The sequence below is a fragment of the Microtus pennsylvanicus genome, chromosome 18 (assembly GCF_037038515.1).
Source record: "Microtus pennsylvanicus isolate mMicPen1 chromosome 18, mMicPen1.hap1, whole genome shotgun sequence".
NCBI lineage: Eukaryota > Metazoa > Chordata > Mammalia > Rodentia > Cricetidae > Microtus > Microtus pennsylvanicus.
This window is the reverse complement of record NC_134596.1, coordinates 11,400,551-11,413,975: the sequence shown is the minus strand read 5'-3', so window position 1 is coordinate 11,413,975 and position 13,425 is coordinate 11,400,551. Positions and strand designations below refer to the sequence as shown.

The following is a 13,425-nucleotide window of genomic DNA, read 5'->3' as shown; positions in this document are numbered from 1 at the left end:
CAAGTAGTAGTAAAAGCTGAGGCAGAATGTCATTCTGTTAACAAAGCCACGTGCCACAAACGCCTTAGTGTGTGTCAACAGAAGTATATTTGGGGGAAACTCTGACTTCAAGAGGCAAGGTGAGCCATTGCCTCCCCTGTCTCATGCCAGGAGGTCTTTCTCTTTGCTGTTGCTCCACGGTAGCTATGCTCTGTAGATGCTGCCTGGTGACATTGCTGGGACCTAAAATCACTCTGAAGATGGAGTGTAGCCACCCTGACTCCCGTGGAAGTTCTGTCTGGGCTTTTCGTCTGTCTTTGTGTCAGCTCTGAATTTTCCAGCAATTGAAAACACTAGTTAATTTAAATATACTGCTTCTGGATATAGCACTATAACTTACAACACTTGAGCAAGCTTGAGTCATATTTTTTTTAAAGAAAACTTTGGTAAAGCCTTTAGGGAAGAATTTATTAGTCTCTGAGTGATCCAACCAGTGCATAAATGGTGATTAACATTATGATTTTAAAAATCCACTATTTATGGAACACTCACTGTATGCTAGGCTGTGCAAAGAAGATTCATTTTCTGGCTTGATATCAAACAGCAGTCGGATGGCAGGGTCCCTGCTGGAAGCACAGTATAGTTGCCCCTCAGTATCCAGGGGAAACTGCTCCAACACCAGAATCCACCAGCCTCCCATGTCAACTGGTGTATTTGCATTAATCCTACACACATCCATCGGTATGCTTTATATAACCACCAGATGATGTCTTCTTCCCCATGCAACAGAAACTCTATGTAAATAGTAGTAACGCGTTGTTTAGAGAGAACAATTTCTACGTTTTCAGTATTTTTTACTGAATATCCGACATCCACCGTTGTTTGAGTCTGCAGATTCTGTTCCCACGGATACATGCCTAATGGAACATCCATTTCTGAACCAAATGCTTCATGAGCTTTTAGACTCTTCAGTCATTTACCCCATGATTCATTCCTTAGAAAATCAATGAGACTCCGCTATTGCCTGGGCAGACTTAGAAGCAGACGCCATTAGACGTAGTCACTGTCCTCATCGGGGTTAGCTTAGGAGCCTACTCAAAGGCGGCAGTCACTGAAAAGGAACACAGGACACCACTCAGGGGTGGGATGCTTACCTAGCACACACAGGGCTCTGGGTTATATCCCAAGAGCTGAAAAACAACAAGATTAGTAGGCCACCATGTAAACTTTCGGGCTGTCTTTGGAAACACCCCCAAATGCTGACAATTCCTGAGGAAGCTCACCTGTCTCTCCAGGCTACTGTCTTTCCTACCCACTCAAATCCAGTGCAGGCACAGGGCCTGTTCCTATGTAGAGATAGTCTCTGCAGAAGCTTTTTGCTTCCCCAGCTGTCCTGTTAGAGACGGGGTCGCAGAAGCTGTTTCCTCTGTACTTTCCTCTGCCCGAGCTTGGCTCCAGGGACTGTCCCACTATATGACGGAGCAGAGAAGTCCATGGAGGCTGAGTTTCTGAAGCACCGAAGTTCTGCCATCCCTTCCAGCTCCTGGCCTGAGGTGGCTGCCCAACAGTGGCTGGGCTGGTCTCCTACCTACTCTGACATATCCATGGGGACTCAGCCTAGATTTCTCACATCTGTGCTGCAGAAGAAGAGATCAGGAGAGTATTCTCTCACTCACTGGAATAACATACAAGCTCAGGGGCATCAGAACAGGTCTGACCACTTTGCATAATACATCTTCCATTGCATGTAGCTGAAGTCCGTACAAAAATAGCCAGACATATCTTACCTAGAAATTTGCTTGCTCAGCGCCACCTGTCCTATGGTCCCAGCTGTTTCCATCACTGCTCACATGAGTCTGGTCTCAAGTCTTATGGATGGGACACTGAGTCCCTGCTTCAAGGCTGAGAACAGTGATAGCAGCTAAGCCCCCCCTCCCAGGTTCTTACCATCAAGGTCTGTAACACAGAAGACCAGTGGTTTCTCGGTCAGGGTTCTTTGATGTGGGATTGACAAGCACTGTGCTAGTTAGCATTTCCTTAAGGGAAATAGAGAAAACTGTCCACTCTGAGAAGTCTCGCAAGGATTTTTCCTTTCATTCAGTCAAGTTTCCTGAACTTCTCCACTTGTGTGGTGTTATGGGGCATTGTAAAAAGACAGAGAAAAGTCAAATACGGACTCCTTGTCAATTTCATGAGTGAAACATGTCGAAGACCGCAGGAGGGAAAGGGAGGGGCCGAGAGTAGGACCGCCCACACGCAGATGCCGTTTAACACGTCTAGGTTCAACATCTGGATGCCAGCAGAGGACAGTATGTGGGAACAAAGTGCATGAGGGACCAGACATGTAAAGATGGTTTTTCTTGTCGTTCCTTAAAAACCACGGCGTCACAACGGTTTAATTTGGAAGTGCAGTCTGAGATGCAACTCCCAGAATGTCTGGATGTCCCTCTGATAAACATCAGTGGGTCATCTTTAGTTCGTCTCTGCTGAGCTGAGTACGGTATAGAAATAAGTGCCACTGGGGATGGGAGAGAGGTGGGAGAAGTTCTGTGCATCTCTATGTTTTGTGGCTTGATAGGAAAAAATATTGGAAGAGGAAAATTGAAGTATTTTTAAACTCACTAATCATATATCTAATTTTTTTTTTTTTTTGGTATTTCGAGTCAGGGTTTCTCTGTGGTTTTGGAGCCTGTCCTGGAACTAGCTCTTATAGACCAGGCTGGTCTCAAACTCACAGAGATCCGCCTGCCTCTGCCTCCCGAGTGCTGGGATTAAAGGCGTGCGCCACCACCGCCCGGCTCATATATCTAATGTTTGAGGCCTTGAATGGTTCTAGAAAGTGGCATCCCTGAGCAACCGTGTTTCTCGAGTGGGTTCCCTTTCAGTTGAAGGAGTTAACGAAACACAGGCCCACACTTAGTGCCGTGTTTGAAGCTGGGCTTTTTTCTCCCCAGGCTGGCTTTGCCTTGCCTTTGTTCTTCATCAGCAGTGATGAGAATTATTTTCCTTTTCAAGGCTGTGATGGCCAGCGACTTTGCGGTGCCGAGGTTCCGATACCTGGAGAGACTCTTACTCGTCCATGGACACTGGTGCTACTCCAGACTGGCCAACATGGTGCTATATTTCTTCTACAAGAACACAGTAGGTATTTGGCACGGGTCTTTGGAATGCTTCAGTTAAAAGGCTTACAGTAGCTCCTTTTGCTGGGTACCAATGACTACGGACTCACAGTCGAGAAAGAAAGATATAGAAGGCTTCTGTGATAACCCTACCCCCATGCTCACCCCCAAAAGGCTTGTAGGGTGGAATCCTGCATAAGGTCAACAGACCACAGAGTCTCATGTCTACCCCATCTTTTTGGGTTTGCATGAATGTCCTGTGATCATAACCTGGCCTTGTACCCTATAATATCTGAAAAATAACTCATGGGAAATGACAACAGCTGCATCTCTGTGGATGAAAGGTCTGATAACAACAGGCAGCACAAGAAAGTTCATATATGACTTTGTAAAGTAGCACAATGACAAGGCCTGCAGGTGGCAAGGGATCAAGTTGATATTTGCTAAAACTGTGTTGCTATCTGACATCTGATTCTGTTCTTTAGTTCTCAACCTGTATCCTTGTGTTTCTTAGGAGCGTTCCACTAGTGTGTCCACAGTCGGACACTGATTTCTCTGCTGTAGGCAAGGAACGCTAAAGGAGAAGAATGTTCAGTGGCCTTGCGATAAGAAAATCACTTGATCTTGCTATATAGTTCAGATATTGAATGATGTCTATCAGAGACATGCTCAGAGCAGCCCTTGTACAAATCCCCAAGCGAGGCCTTGAACCTGGTTTTACAAAGAAGGAAGGGGCTTCCATACTTTCCTGGGCTTAGGGAAGATACACACTCTTCTTGCTGAGTTTAATTAGTAGCTCCATTTAAGTGAAGATGCCTAGGCCAGATGCGCTCTGAACATCTGTATCTCTTCAGGGGCTTTGAATGCAGAGCCGGCCCTTCCTGATCTCTCCCACGTGGGCCTCATGTTTAGTCTTAGTACTTTTAATACTCCATGGGTCTGCAGAACGGCCCACAGGGTTATCACAGAACACTGACTCATTTCTAAGATTTCTAGACACTCTCCTGAGGGGCCACTGGTTTGGGCTCTGCCTCTGGCAGCTTGAGGCTGAGGGAACTGACAAGGAGACAAACTACCCTCCTGGGATAAATAAAATGACCTTCTGAGCTTGTTCCATAAATCTTACTGCAACTCCGGTGTCAGGAATATCCTGTGCTCTACTGGAAAAGAATAAAATAAATTCAACTTTCTTCAGTCCTTATGAAACCGTCATGCTAACTCTAAGTTGATGTCAGTCCAGCTCTTTTGTTCTTAATGGTTCCATCTGGAGGCTAACACATACCTTCCCATTCCTAACCTCTCCCACCGCCTTGCTTGCCTGATTTCTATAATGTCTCCTGGCAAACGAATACAGATGTTCTCAACCAATCAGGACGTGGCTAATTGAGCAGATTTGGAAATCAATTCCCATTGAGCTCCACCTGGGACTACATCCAAAACCATTGTTCCGTTTCTGCCCTTGGGAGGTCATTCTCCTTTCTTTATGACCCAGTATTGAGTTGCCAACATGGTGAGGCCTCAGATATCCAGAACCTAGAGGGTCCCAGCTTCCCTCCCCAGGAGTAGGCTGGACTGGAATGCAGCCTCATTTCCTTCGGTCCTTTATAGTAGTATCTTCAGCGTAGTTGCTCCTCAACTCAGAGTAGAGTTACATGGTCTTGTAACGGCCTATCACAGGTTGAAAGTATCACAAGTGAAAAATACATGTAGTACACTTAGGTTAATCACTGTCTTAGCTTCGTGCACAGCCCATTGGAGCATGGCTGCCTTGTGACCAGCTAGCTGGGAGCTTCAGCCCAAAGCCGCAGTCCAGCATTCCCTAAGAGAATAAAGCCCAGGCAAAAATCCAAATTGAAATTCAAAGTTTAGCGGAACACATATTGCTTTCACACCATCCTCCTAAGCTTAAAAAAAAAAAATCCCCATTGAGGCATCATAAGTTGAGGATCCTGTCTGCTTGACTTCTTTGGGGTATGATTTTTTTAATTCCCCAAAAACAGAACTATGAATTAAGCTCACCGATCTCTGTAATTCCCAATTCAAGTCTGTCAAATTGAAGGGTAGTAAGAGCAACATGTTCCAAGCTTCTGAACACTGGAGAGGCTTAAGAGTCTGAAGTGGCAGCCTGAGGTGAGGCTAGCCTCCCCACTGCCTGCAAGCTAAGCCTGTCCTTGTTAGAGAAAACAGGGAGGGAAAAGAGCCGCCCGCCTAGTTTTCCTCATAGAAGATGCAGGGCTTTGTTAAAAGCATTCGTCCACGTGAGCAGTTCAAGGGTAATCACTCCTCACAGGAGAGTCATTAATTTGAAGAATAAATTGGCCTTTCCAATAAAGAGCAGAGAAGAACAGTTTCTATAGTAACAGAGGTTTGGGAATAAAGCTCTTCGGCACTATGAGGGGGGCCTCTCAATTATCTAAGCATTTTCTTCCTGCTCTCTGTGACTCCATTTGCTCTCCGATGACTCAGAAGGCTGAGCCCACGGTGGTGGGTGAGCAAGAGTGAGGCGTGGGAGGAAGGCAGGGGAGAAAATCAATGAAAAGCCCTAGTCTGTCAGTGGCTGATGTGGAGGGAGAACATTGCCTATTAGGAAACTTAAGTCATAGATTAAAACAATGCCTGGGGGATTTAGTCATAGCTTCCACCCACACGAACTAGCATTTTCCCCCTGATCTTTAAAAGCCATTTTCAAGGCAAGAAAACAAAGCTCAGAGAGGTAAAGTCAAAAGCTAGAGGCATAAAGCAACTCATTCAAGAGCCATAGAGAGCTCCGGAACCCAGACCCCATCCTTACTGTGTTCAGTGGGACCTTCACCCCACTGTATGGCATGGCCTTTGGAGACTGGCCCCCAGGACCTTAGGCCAAGATTCATCTGCGTTTGAACAAGTTGAATAGTCTTCCCCGTTCTATGACCACTTTCACATCTCCAGCCTCAGTTTTCTGTAAATGTTAAGAACACCTCAAGCTTGGGCCTCGAAGAAGGAAATGAGGACATTTAGCTAGGGAGAGTATGCCTCTGACAATAGCCACCATCTTCCAGGGGTCTCATGAAGTCTTTCATTTCCCACACTCTCCCTCCCTGGGTAGCTCCCACTGGTGTGGCCGTAGATGGGGACACTGAGGTAGGGAGGATGCTATGATCTATGCCAAATTACCATACGTGTGAAAATACACTGTGTGCTTGTCAGTTTTGTGTCCCTTGGGGGAAATAACTGAAATACATCAGTTATAAGGGGAAAGTTTTTGTTTGGGGTTTGGTTTTTGGTTGGGTTTTTTTGGTGCATGGTGTTGGGTGTTTCGCCCATAGACACTTGGCCCTGTTTCCTTTGGGGTCTACGGTGAGGCAGCTCACGATCGTAAGAACAAAGCTGCTTGCCTCATGGTTCTCAGAGAGGCAAAGAGACTTGGGTTACCAATGTTCTGTTTAAGGAAATTCCCTCACTGACCTCCTGTCCTCTAACTGGCCGCCACCTCTTCCAGCTTCCACTGCCTCCCAGGAGCTCCATAAGCTGGGAACTAAGCTTTATTTAACTCGGGGTCCTCTGGGAGACATTCACAGTCTAAACCTCAGGTTTGCATCAGGCCTTGGACTGCCATACTCCCTAGGGAAACACGCTCCAGCTGCTGGTACTCTCAGCTGGTGGAAGGGCAAAGACGTCCTAGCTAACTCCCAGCCCTGCGGAGCAGGTGGTTGAAGCTTTCTGCTGCTCCTTTTTCTTGTACTCATGTGTGTCTTCCTCTTTGGAAGTTGTTGATGATTGTCCACTGTTCCTTTTCAAAGGAAAGGTGGAGATGGGAGGACCATCATTTCAAGGTTACCATGGGCTACATAGTTAAACCTCATCTCCCAACTCCTCTCCCCCAAGAAAAAGAAAGGGGGGCATGGGCGTACAGATGTATTCTAGGGCCGGTGTTTGGGAAGATAGAACAATGCGAGGCCCCAGGGAAGAAGCCATGGGTCCTCTTAAAATGTAAGCCATCCTAAGCCCCAGTCACCTTAGTTCTTTCACATTGACCATCTCCGGCTCTTCCGCTCCAGGAAGTTCAGATTCTTGCCACTGGTCTCTTGAGAGCAGGAGACTGTGGCAGAAGAGGATTGTGAGCAGACCACCAACAAGGCTGGAGGTTAGGGCTTGTCTTTTAGAAGAAATCATAGCTTGGCCAACTAATGAAGAAACAAATGTCTCTGCAGAGATCTTGAGTCCTTCAGATGAGTCTTTGCTGGACCGCAAAACAATTACCTGTCCTTCCACCTAACAAAACAATCACCTGTCCTTCCGCCTAGCAAAACAATCAACTGTCCTTCTTCCCTGCAAAACAATCATCTGACCTTCTGCTCACAAAACAATCACCTGTCCTTCCGCCCCCCTCCCTCTGTTGCAGATGTTTGTGGGCCTCTTATTTTGGTTCCAGTTCTTCTGCGGCTTCTCCGCCTCTGCCATGATTGACCAGTGGTATCTGATATTCTTTAATCTGCTCTTCTCGTCGCTTCCCCAGCTTGTGACTGGGGTTCTGGATAGAGATGTTCCTGCTGACATGTTGCTGAGGAAGCCACAGCTTTACAAGAGTGGCCAGAACATGGAGGTAAGCTCGCGGGTGTCTCTGCCTCTGTCTCTTGGCCTCCAGCCCCTTTACACCTTCCAGAAAGTGAAATTTCCCCCAAATTCCTACTAATAGACACTCTAGAAAACTGTTGAAACTGTAGACTGGATGCTGTATGTCAGACTTTGTAATACATTGTGTTAGCTTTTTATTACTATCATAAAATACCCAAGACGATTAACGTAGAAGAGGAGATGATTCTTCTGCTAGTTGCGGTCTAGGATTAGGAAATTCCATTTGGGCTTCTGGTGGAAGTGCCTGGTTGTCATGGCAATGGTAAGAAACACATCCTGGAGCAAACTGCTTCTGTCAGAAACCAGGAAGCAAAGAAGAAGCAAGTAGGACCTCAGTATCACCTCAGCCACACGGCCCCAGTGACTTAAGGACCTCATACTAAGCTCCTCTTCCTGACGGTCTCATCACCTCCCTCACGGCCACTCTGAGAACCCTGATCAATACATGCGCCTTTGGGGAACATTCTAGATGAAAACTGCTGTGTTCAGGAAGTATGTTGAATGAAAATCTTTTCTCCCTCAGCTATTTCCAGGTTCCCAACAAAAGTTCACCTCACATCTGACTTGGTTACAGGTGATAATAATTGTTCTAAAACCAGCAAAGGCAAAGTAAAACAAAGTGTCACTTACTTTTAGCATGGATTAATACAACAGACTCAAAGGGAAACCACCGAGTGAGCAGAAGGATGTAAATGTACGTTTACATGAGCAGTACACATGTTTGCAAACCGATGGCCAGCTGTCCCGCCCAGCCCTAACAGTAAACCGTGCATGCTCCTCTTTGGCCAGCTTAGTTTTTACGTGTGCAGAAAGAATGCGGCATCCTGCCTCTTCTGCACTAGCTCTAACTCAGAATGTATTTGCTTCAAGTTACCCTCCTATTGCTACTCTACTGACACTGAGTTTCCAAAGGCGCAGGCTGTACAGCTTAGGAGACAGTTCATTAGGAGTCAGTGGGTTTTCTGGTCGATACCTATGTTCTTAACAGAATTCTCATCTTAGTTGGCTTACTGTCCTTAGCCAGCCATGAGACAAGATGCTGTAAGCTTGTCATGTAGAGGGAGGTAACCAATGAGAATGTCACCAGCATTTCCATTAAGTGGTAAGTGGAAATGCCCTTCCTGAATCCTATGTGTATCCTGCAAGGCAAACACAGTCTCTGCCAGCTACATGAGGACTTACTAGGGTGCTGCTGAGGGGATGATGGGGTTCTGGTTGCTTCTTTAAATACAGATTGTTGTCATCCAGGTTCTAGAGCCTGTACCTAGATATGTATCTGTATCAGGCCATTTTTGCCATGGGTGTAGATTGTCATAGTGTGCTCGGCATTGATATGCCAAGATACCTAAGTTAGTGTTTTAGTTACTTCTCTCTCGTTATTTGCAACAAAACACCATGACCAAGGCAGCTTATAAGAGAGTTTATTGGGGGCTTAAAGTTTCAGAGGTGAGTAAGTGCACAGCCACCATGGTGGCAGGCAGGCAGGCAGGCAGGTATACCTCCTTCACGGCCACACCTCCCAATCCTTCCCAAACAGTTTCACCAACCGGTAACCAAGCATTCACATATATGAACCTATGAGGACCATTCCCATTCAAACAACTATAGCCAGGCTGTTTAAAGAAAAGGAGTTTTCTGGAGGTCCAAGGTTCAAGGGCTGTATCTGGTGGTGATTTTGATGTTGATAAGAGTCTGAAAACATGGCAGGGCCTAGCAGTCATGAGAATGCGTCTCTTCTAGTGTCTTTCACATAAGTCAGTCACGGAGGCTTCTATGGTTTATCTTAACTGTCTCCCAAAGACCCAACAAGTTTCTGCTCTCTCAGTATTTTACAGTGAGGATTAAGAATTAGTGAATCAACTCTTGTGGACACACTAAAACCATATCAAAACCAGAGTAATAATTTCTTTGTTTAACATCATGATGAGATGGAGAGATGGCTTGGTGGCTATGAGCACTTGCTACTCTGGGCAGTGCATACACATCCTGTACATATGCAGGCAAAACACTCATATACATATATATGTATATGTGTCAATATGTAATATATACACATATATGTATACATGCACTATGATATATATAAGTCTAAAAATCTACTAGGAAACATCCATCATCTAACTTAAGGCTCATTGGTAAGAGTCTTTCTAAAGTGCTTACCATAAAACCTTTTAAGGGTGGAAGACTAGAAGGCCCAGATCGGGGAGCTCAGACTGGGGGGCAGCTCAGGGGGCAGGCCCAAGATTTCAGCTCTTCTTTTGTAAAGCGTAATAATCAGTGCCCCCACCCACCCCGCTCTGAGAATTTCATGTGTACTGACTCCTGACTGTGTTGACATCATTTCTACCCTTCCTTTTCCTCTCTCAACTCTTTCCATACTTCCCATGGCCTCCCTCTCAAATTCATGACCTCTGCTGACATGTAGCTATAGGACTCATGTTCTGGGCTCAAAGGCTCCCCATGGCTCAGATGCCTACAGCTCTATAAGCCTGACGGTTTTGGTTTCTCTTCCACCATGTTGGAGATGTGCTCTTCTTGGATACGAAAATAGGACATTTTCCTCCAGTGCTTAAGGTATCGCCTGCTCAAGAAGGTGTAGCCAGCTTTCCCGTCAGACTGTCTTTCAATTGCTAGCCCCCAGAGAATGACCCAGAGACTTATTATTTAATTATGAGAGCTTGGCTTTTAGCTTAGGCCTGTTTCCAGCTAGCTCTTATAATTTAATTAACCCATATTTTTTAATCTACGTTCTGTCCCAAGGTTTAGTTACGCCTTCTCAGTATGGCACGTTCAACTTCCTCTGAGACAGCTGATAAAATCCAAGCACCTAGATTCCTCCTCCTTCTCCTCCTCCTCCTCCTCCTCCTCCTCCTCCTCCTCCTCCTCCTTCTTCTCTCTCTCTCTCTCTCTCTCTCTCTCTCTCTCTCTCTCTCTCTCTCTCTATCTATCTCTCCAGAAATCCCATCTATCTTCTCTTGCTTAGCTATTGGCCATTCAGCTCTTTAGTAAAGCAATCAGAAAGTGCCTTGGCAAAGACACCTCTTCATAGTGTGCAAAAAGATTATCCCACAACAAGAATGCCCTGGAGGGGACAAGCCTTTCTCTGTAATGCTCCTTGTTTCTGTGTCCCAGGAGTACCGGCCACAAGCATTCTGGTTAAACATGGTGGATGCCGCCTTCCAGAGCCTGGTGTGTTTCTTCATTCCATACCTGGTAAGCAGGAACCCGGCACAGGTTTTGCCCTCAGCTGCCTCTGGGCATCGACAGACACCCAGCACTTGCCATTCTGCTTGTCTTTCAGACGTACTATGACTCGGATGTGGATGTGTTTACCTGGGGGACCCCTGTCACAACAATAGCACTGTTCACCTTCCTTCTGCACCTGGGTATTGAAACCAAAACCTGGGTGAGAACCATGGGCGAGGTCACGCTCCCAAAGGGACCCGGATTGTGGGCAACACACTTTCCAGCAGGTTGTTTCTACATACAGGAAGCTGCAAAGCTACCCTAGCTGTGTGATATGAAGGCAAATAACACCTACCCAACGCCACTTTCCCGGGGACAACCCACCCTCCTGAGCAGATCTTCATCTACCCATCTTCTTGTTGCCTTTACCACCTTGCCCCTGCCTTGCTCTGTCCTCTTGCCCTCACAGTCCTGTCCCAGGCTGCTCTTCTAAGACCAACCAGTCCCTGATAACAAGGGTCTTCACAAAGACCCGGAAGGTGGGCACACCCCTAACCATTCCCGATCCGCTCACGCTTCTGTCATGGTCGCCACTCTTAAAGTGAAGTAAAAGCCTTTTCCGTCTGGTTCCTTTCAGACCTGGCTCAACTGGTTAGCCTGTGGCTTCAGTATCTTCCTGTTTTTTTCCGTGGCTCTGATTTACAACACCTCCTGTGCCATCTGCTACCCTCCGTCTAACCCTTACTGGACCATGCAGACATTACTGGGTGACCCTCTGTTTTACTTGACTTCTCTCATCACGCCCGTGGCTGCACTGCTGCCCAGGTGAGTATCCGTTGGTGTCCCCAGTTGACAGCGGGTACAGAGCACACCCTTGGTTGGCCCTGGCTGTCTTTGGGCCTGGGTGAGCCTCTTGAAGCTCAGCCACGGACCAGTTTTAAATCTGATAGATTCTTCCTCACGTGTTCTTTCTAGATTGTTTTTCAAAGCGCTCCAGGGGAGCCTTTTCCCCACCCATCTCCAGCTGGCACGCCAGTCATCCAATAGCTCTTCCAACAAATTCAGTGCTCCCAAAGAGACTTCTACTCAGGGACAGCCGCCTGGAGACTCAGAAACGGAGATTTCGGAAAGGAAGACCCTGGGACCTTTCGAGTCCCTGCCCAAGGATTGTGCCTCTCAAGCTTCCCAGTTTGCACAGCAGCTGGGCTGCTCTCCAGAGGCCAGCGGGGAGCCCAGCTCAGTGGATGCGAACATGCCATTAAGAGAGAGCACCTTGTTAGGACTTGGCACGCAGGCTTCCAGGACATCCGTGCCTGGGGAGGCTGTTTCAGAAGAGTGTCCTGGGGGCTCCAGGAAGAAGGCCACCAGTGCCAGCCAGATGGCCCCCTTGTCACCACTCTTGACCCTGCCCAGCTTTGGCTCGCTCAACTGGATTTCCTCCCTGTCGCTGTCCAGTGGGCTGGGAAGCGTCTTGCAATTGTTCACAAGTAGTTTACAGATGAGCAAGCAGGATGGTGAATTCCTGTCGAGTCCCCCACAGCCAGCTCAGGACCTGCATGGCTTACGGGGAAAAGTCACGGGCTCCTTGTAGCACCCCCTCCAAATGGTCACAACTGATTGTGGTGACAAAGCAATCCTTGAAATGGCCTTTTTTTATTATGCAACAGATGTTAATGTTATTTATGTTTATTTGCACAGAAGAGTTATAGGAAGATGTATTTTTAAAATGTTTCCAAGACAAATATAGGAAACCAGAGGTACCAAAAGAGAAAGTTTATTTTTTTGAAGTTCTAAGTAGAGTTATACTGAAGAAAAATAAGAACATATGTCTCTACCTGTCTATCCGTACATAAAGGTTAAAGAAGAGTGGCCCTTGAAATGTGTCTAGATTTATTTCTTCATCTCATTTTGTAAGAAAAAGCCATGTGCTTTGTGTTTTCGGCACACATGGCCCTCGCTCTCTGTGAGCAGAAATACATGTGCAACTGGGACAGCAATCCCTGGGGTGGCTGTGGCGGGTGTGGACCCCAGGACCAGGAAGGAGGAAGGAAGACAGAGGGGAGGGAGGATGTGTGACCTTTGAGGCAGATTCCTCTATTGATTTCCAGTGTTACCAACAGCGAAAGGAACGGGAAAGCTCAAGAAACATTCGTGTGACATTCCTGCCAACACTAGGTGCTGTGCAGGCATTTCATCAAGTTCATGTCATAGAGAGGTACGACGGCTCCAGTGTCATTTGTATTTCTTGCTAAAAAATCACCACAAGCAATAAAACAACCTCCACTTTGCAAAGAGTGTGTCTGGTTGCCACTTTTGCGTGACGATGCTGTGTGCGGCCTATGTGAGTGTGCTCCGAACACCATGTGGTCACTTCTTTATGTAAGTCCTTTTTTGCAAGACACTGAAGAAAGTGGTATTGCAGCCAGGGCTGCACAGTGACCTGTTACCCTTGGCTCCTTGCACCAGGCCATGGGCAACAACCATACTCCACTAACCAAAACCTTAGATATTCTTGGTAATTCCCTGC

The 13,425-nt window shown here is 46.7% G+C and overlaps 1 protein-coding gene across 1 annotated transcript in view; it reads left to right on the top strand.

The window, feature by feature from the left end:
* Atp10a (ATPase phospholipid transporting 10A (putative)) overlaps positions 1-13,187 on the top strand; it is a 156,652-nt gene extending 143,465 nt beyond the window's left edge. The window contains exons 16-21 of the mRNA XM_075952674.1: positions 2,995-3,120; positions 7,480-7,680; positions 10,845-10,925; positions 11,014-11,118; positions 11,536-11,723; positions 11,874-13,187. Coding sequence (XP_075808789.1) covers positions 2,995-3,120; positions 7,480-7,680; positions 10,845-10,925; positions 11,014-11,118; positions 11,536-11,723; positions 11,874-12,489 — 1,317 coding nt within the window. The 3' untranslated portion in view covers positions 12,490-13,187. The remainder of the gene's footprint in view (positions 1-2,994; positions 3,121-7,479; positions 7,681-10,844; positions 10,926-11,013; positions 11,119-11,535; positions 11,724-11,873) is intronic.
* The last annotated feature ends 238 nt before the right edge of the window (positions 13,188-13,425 follow it).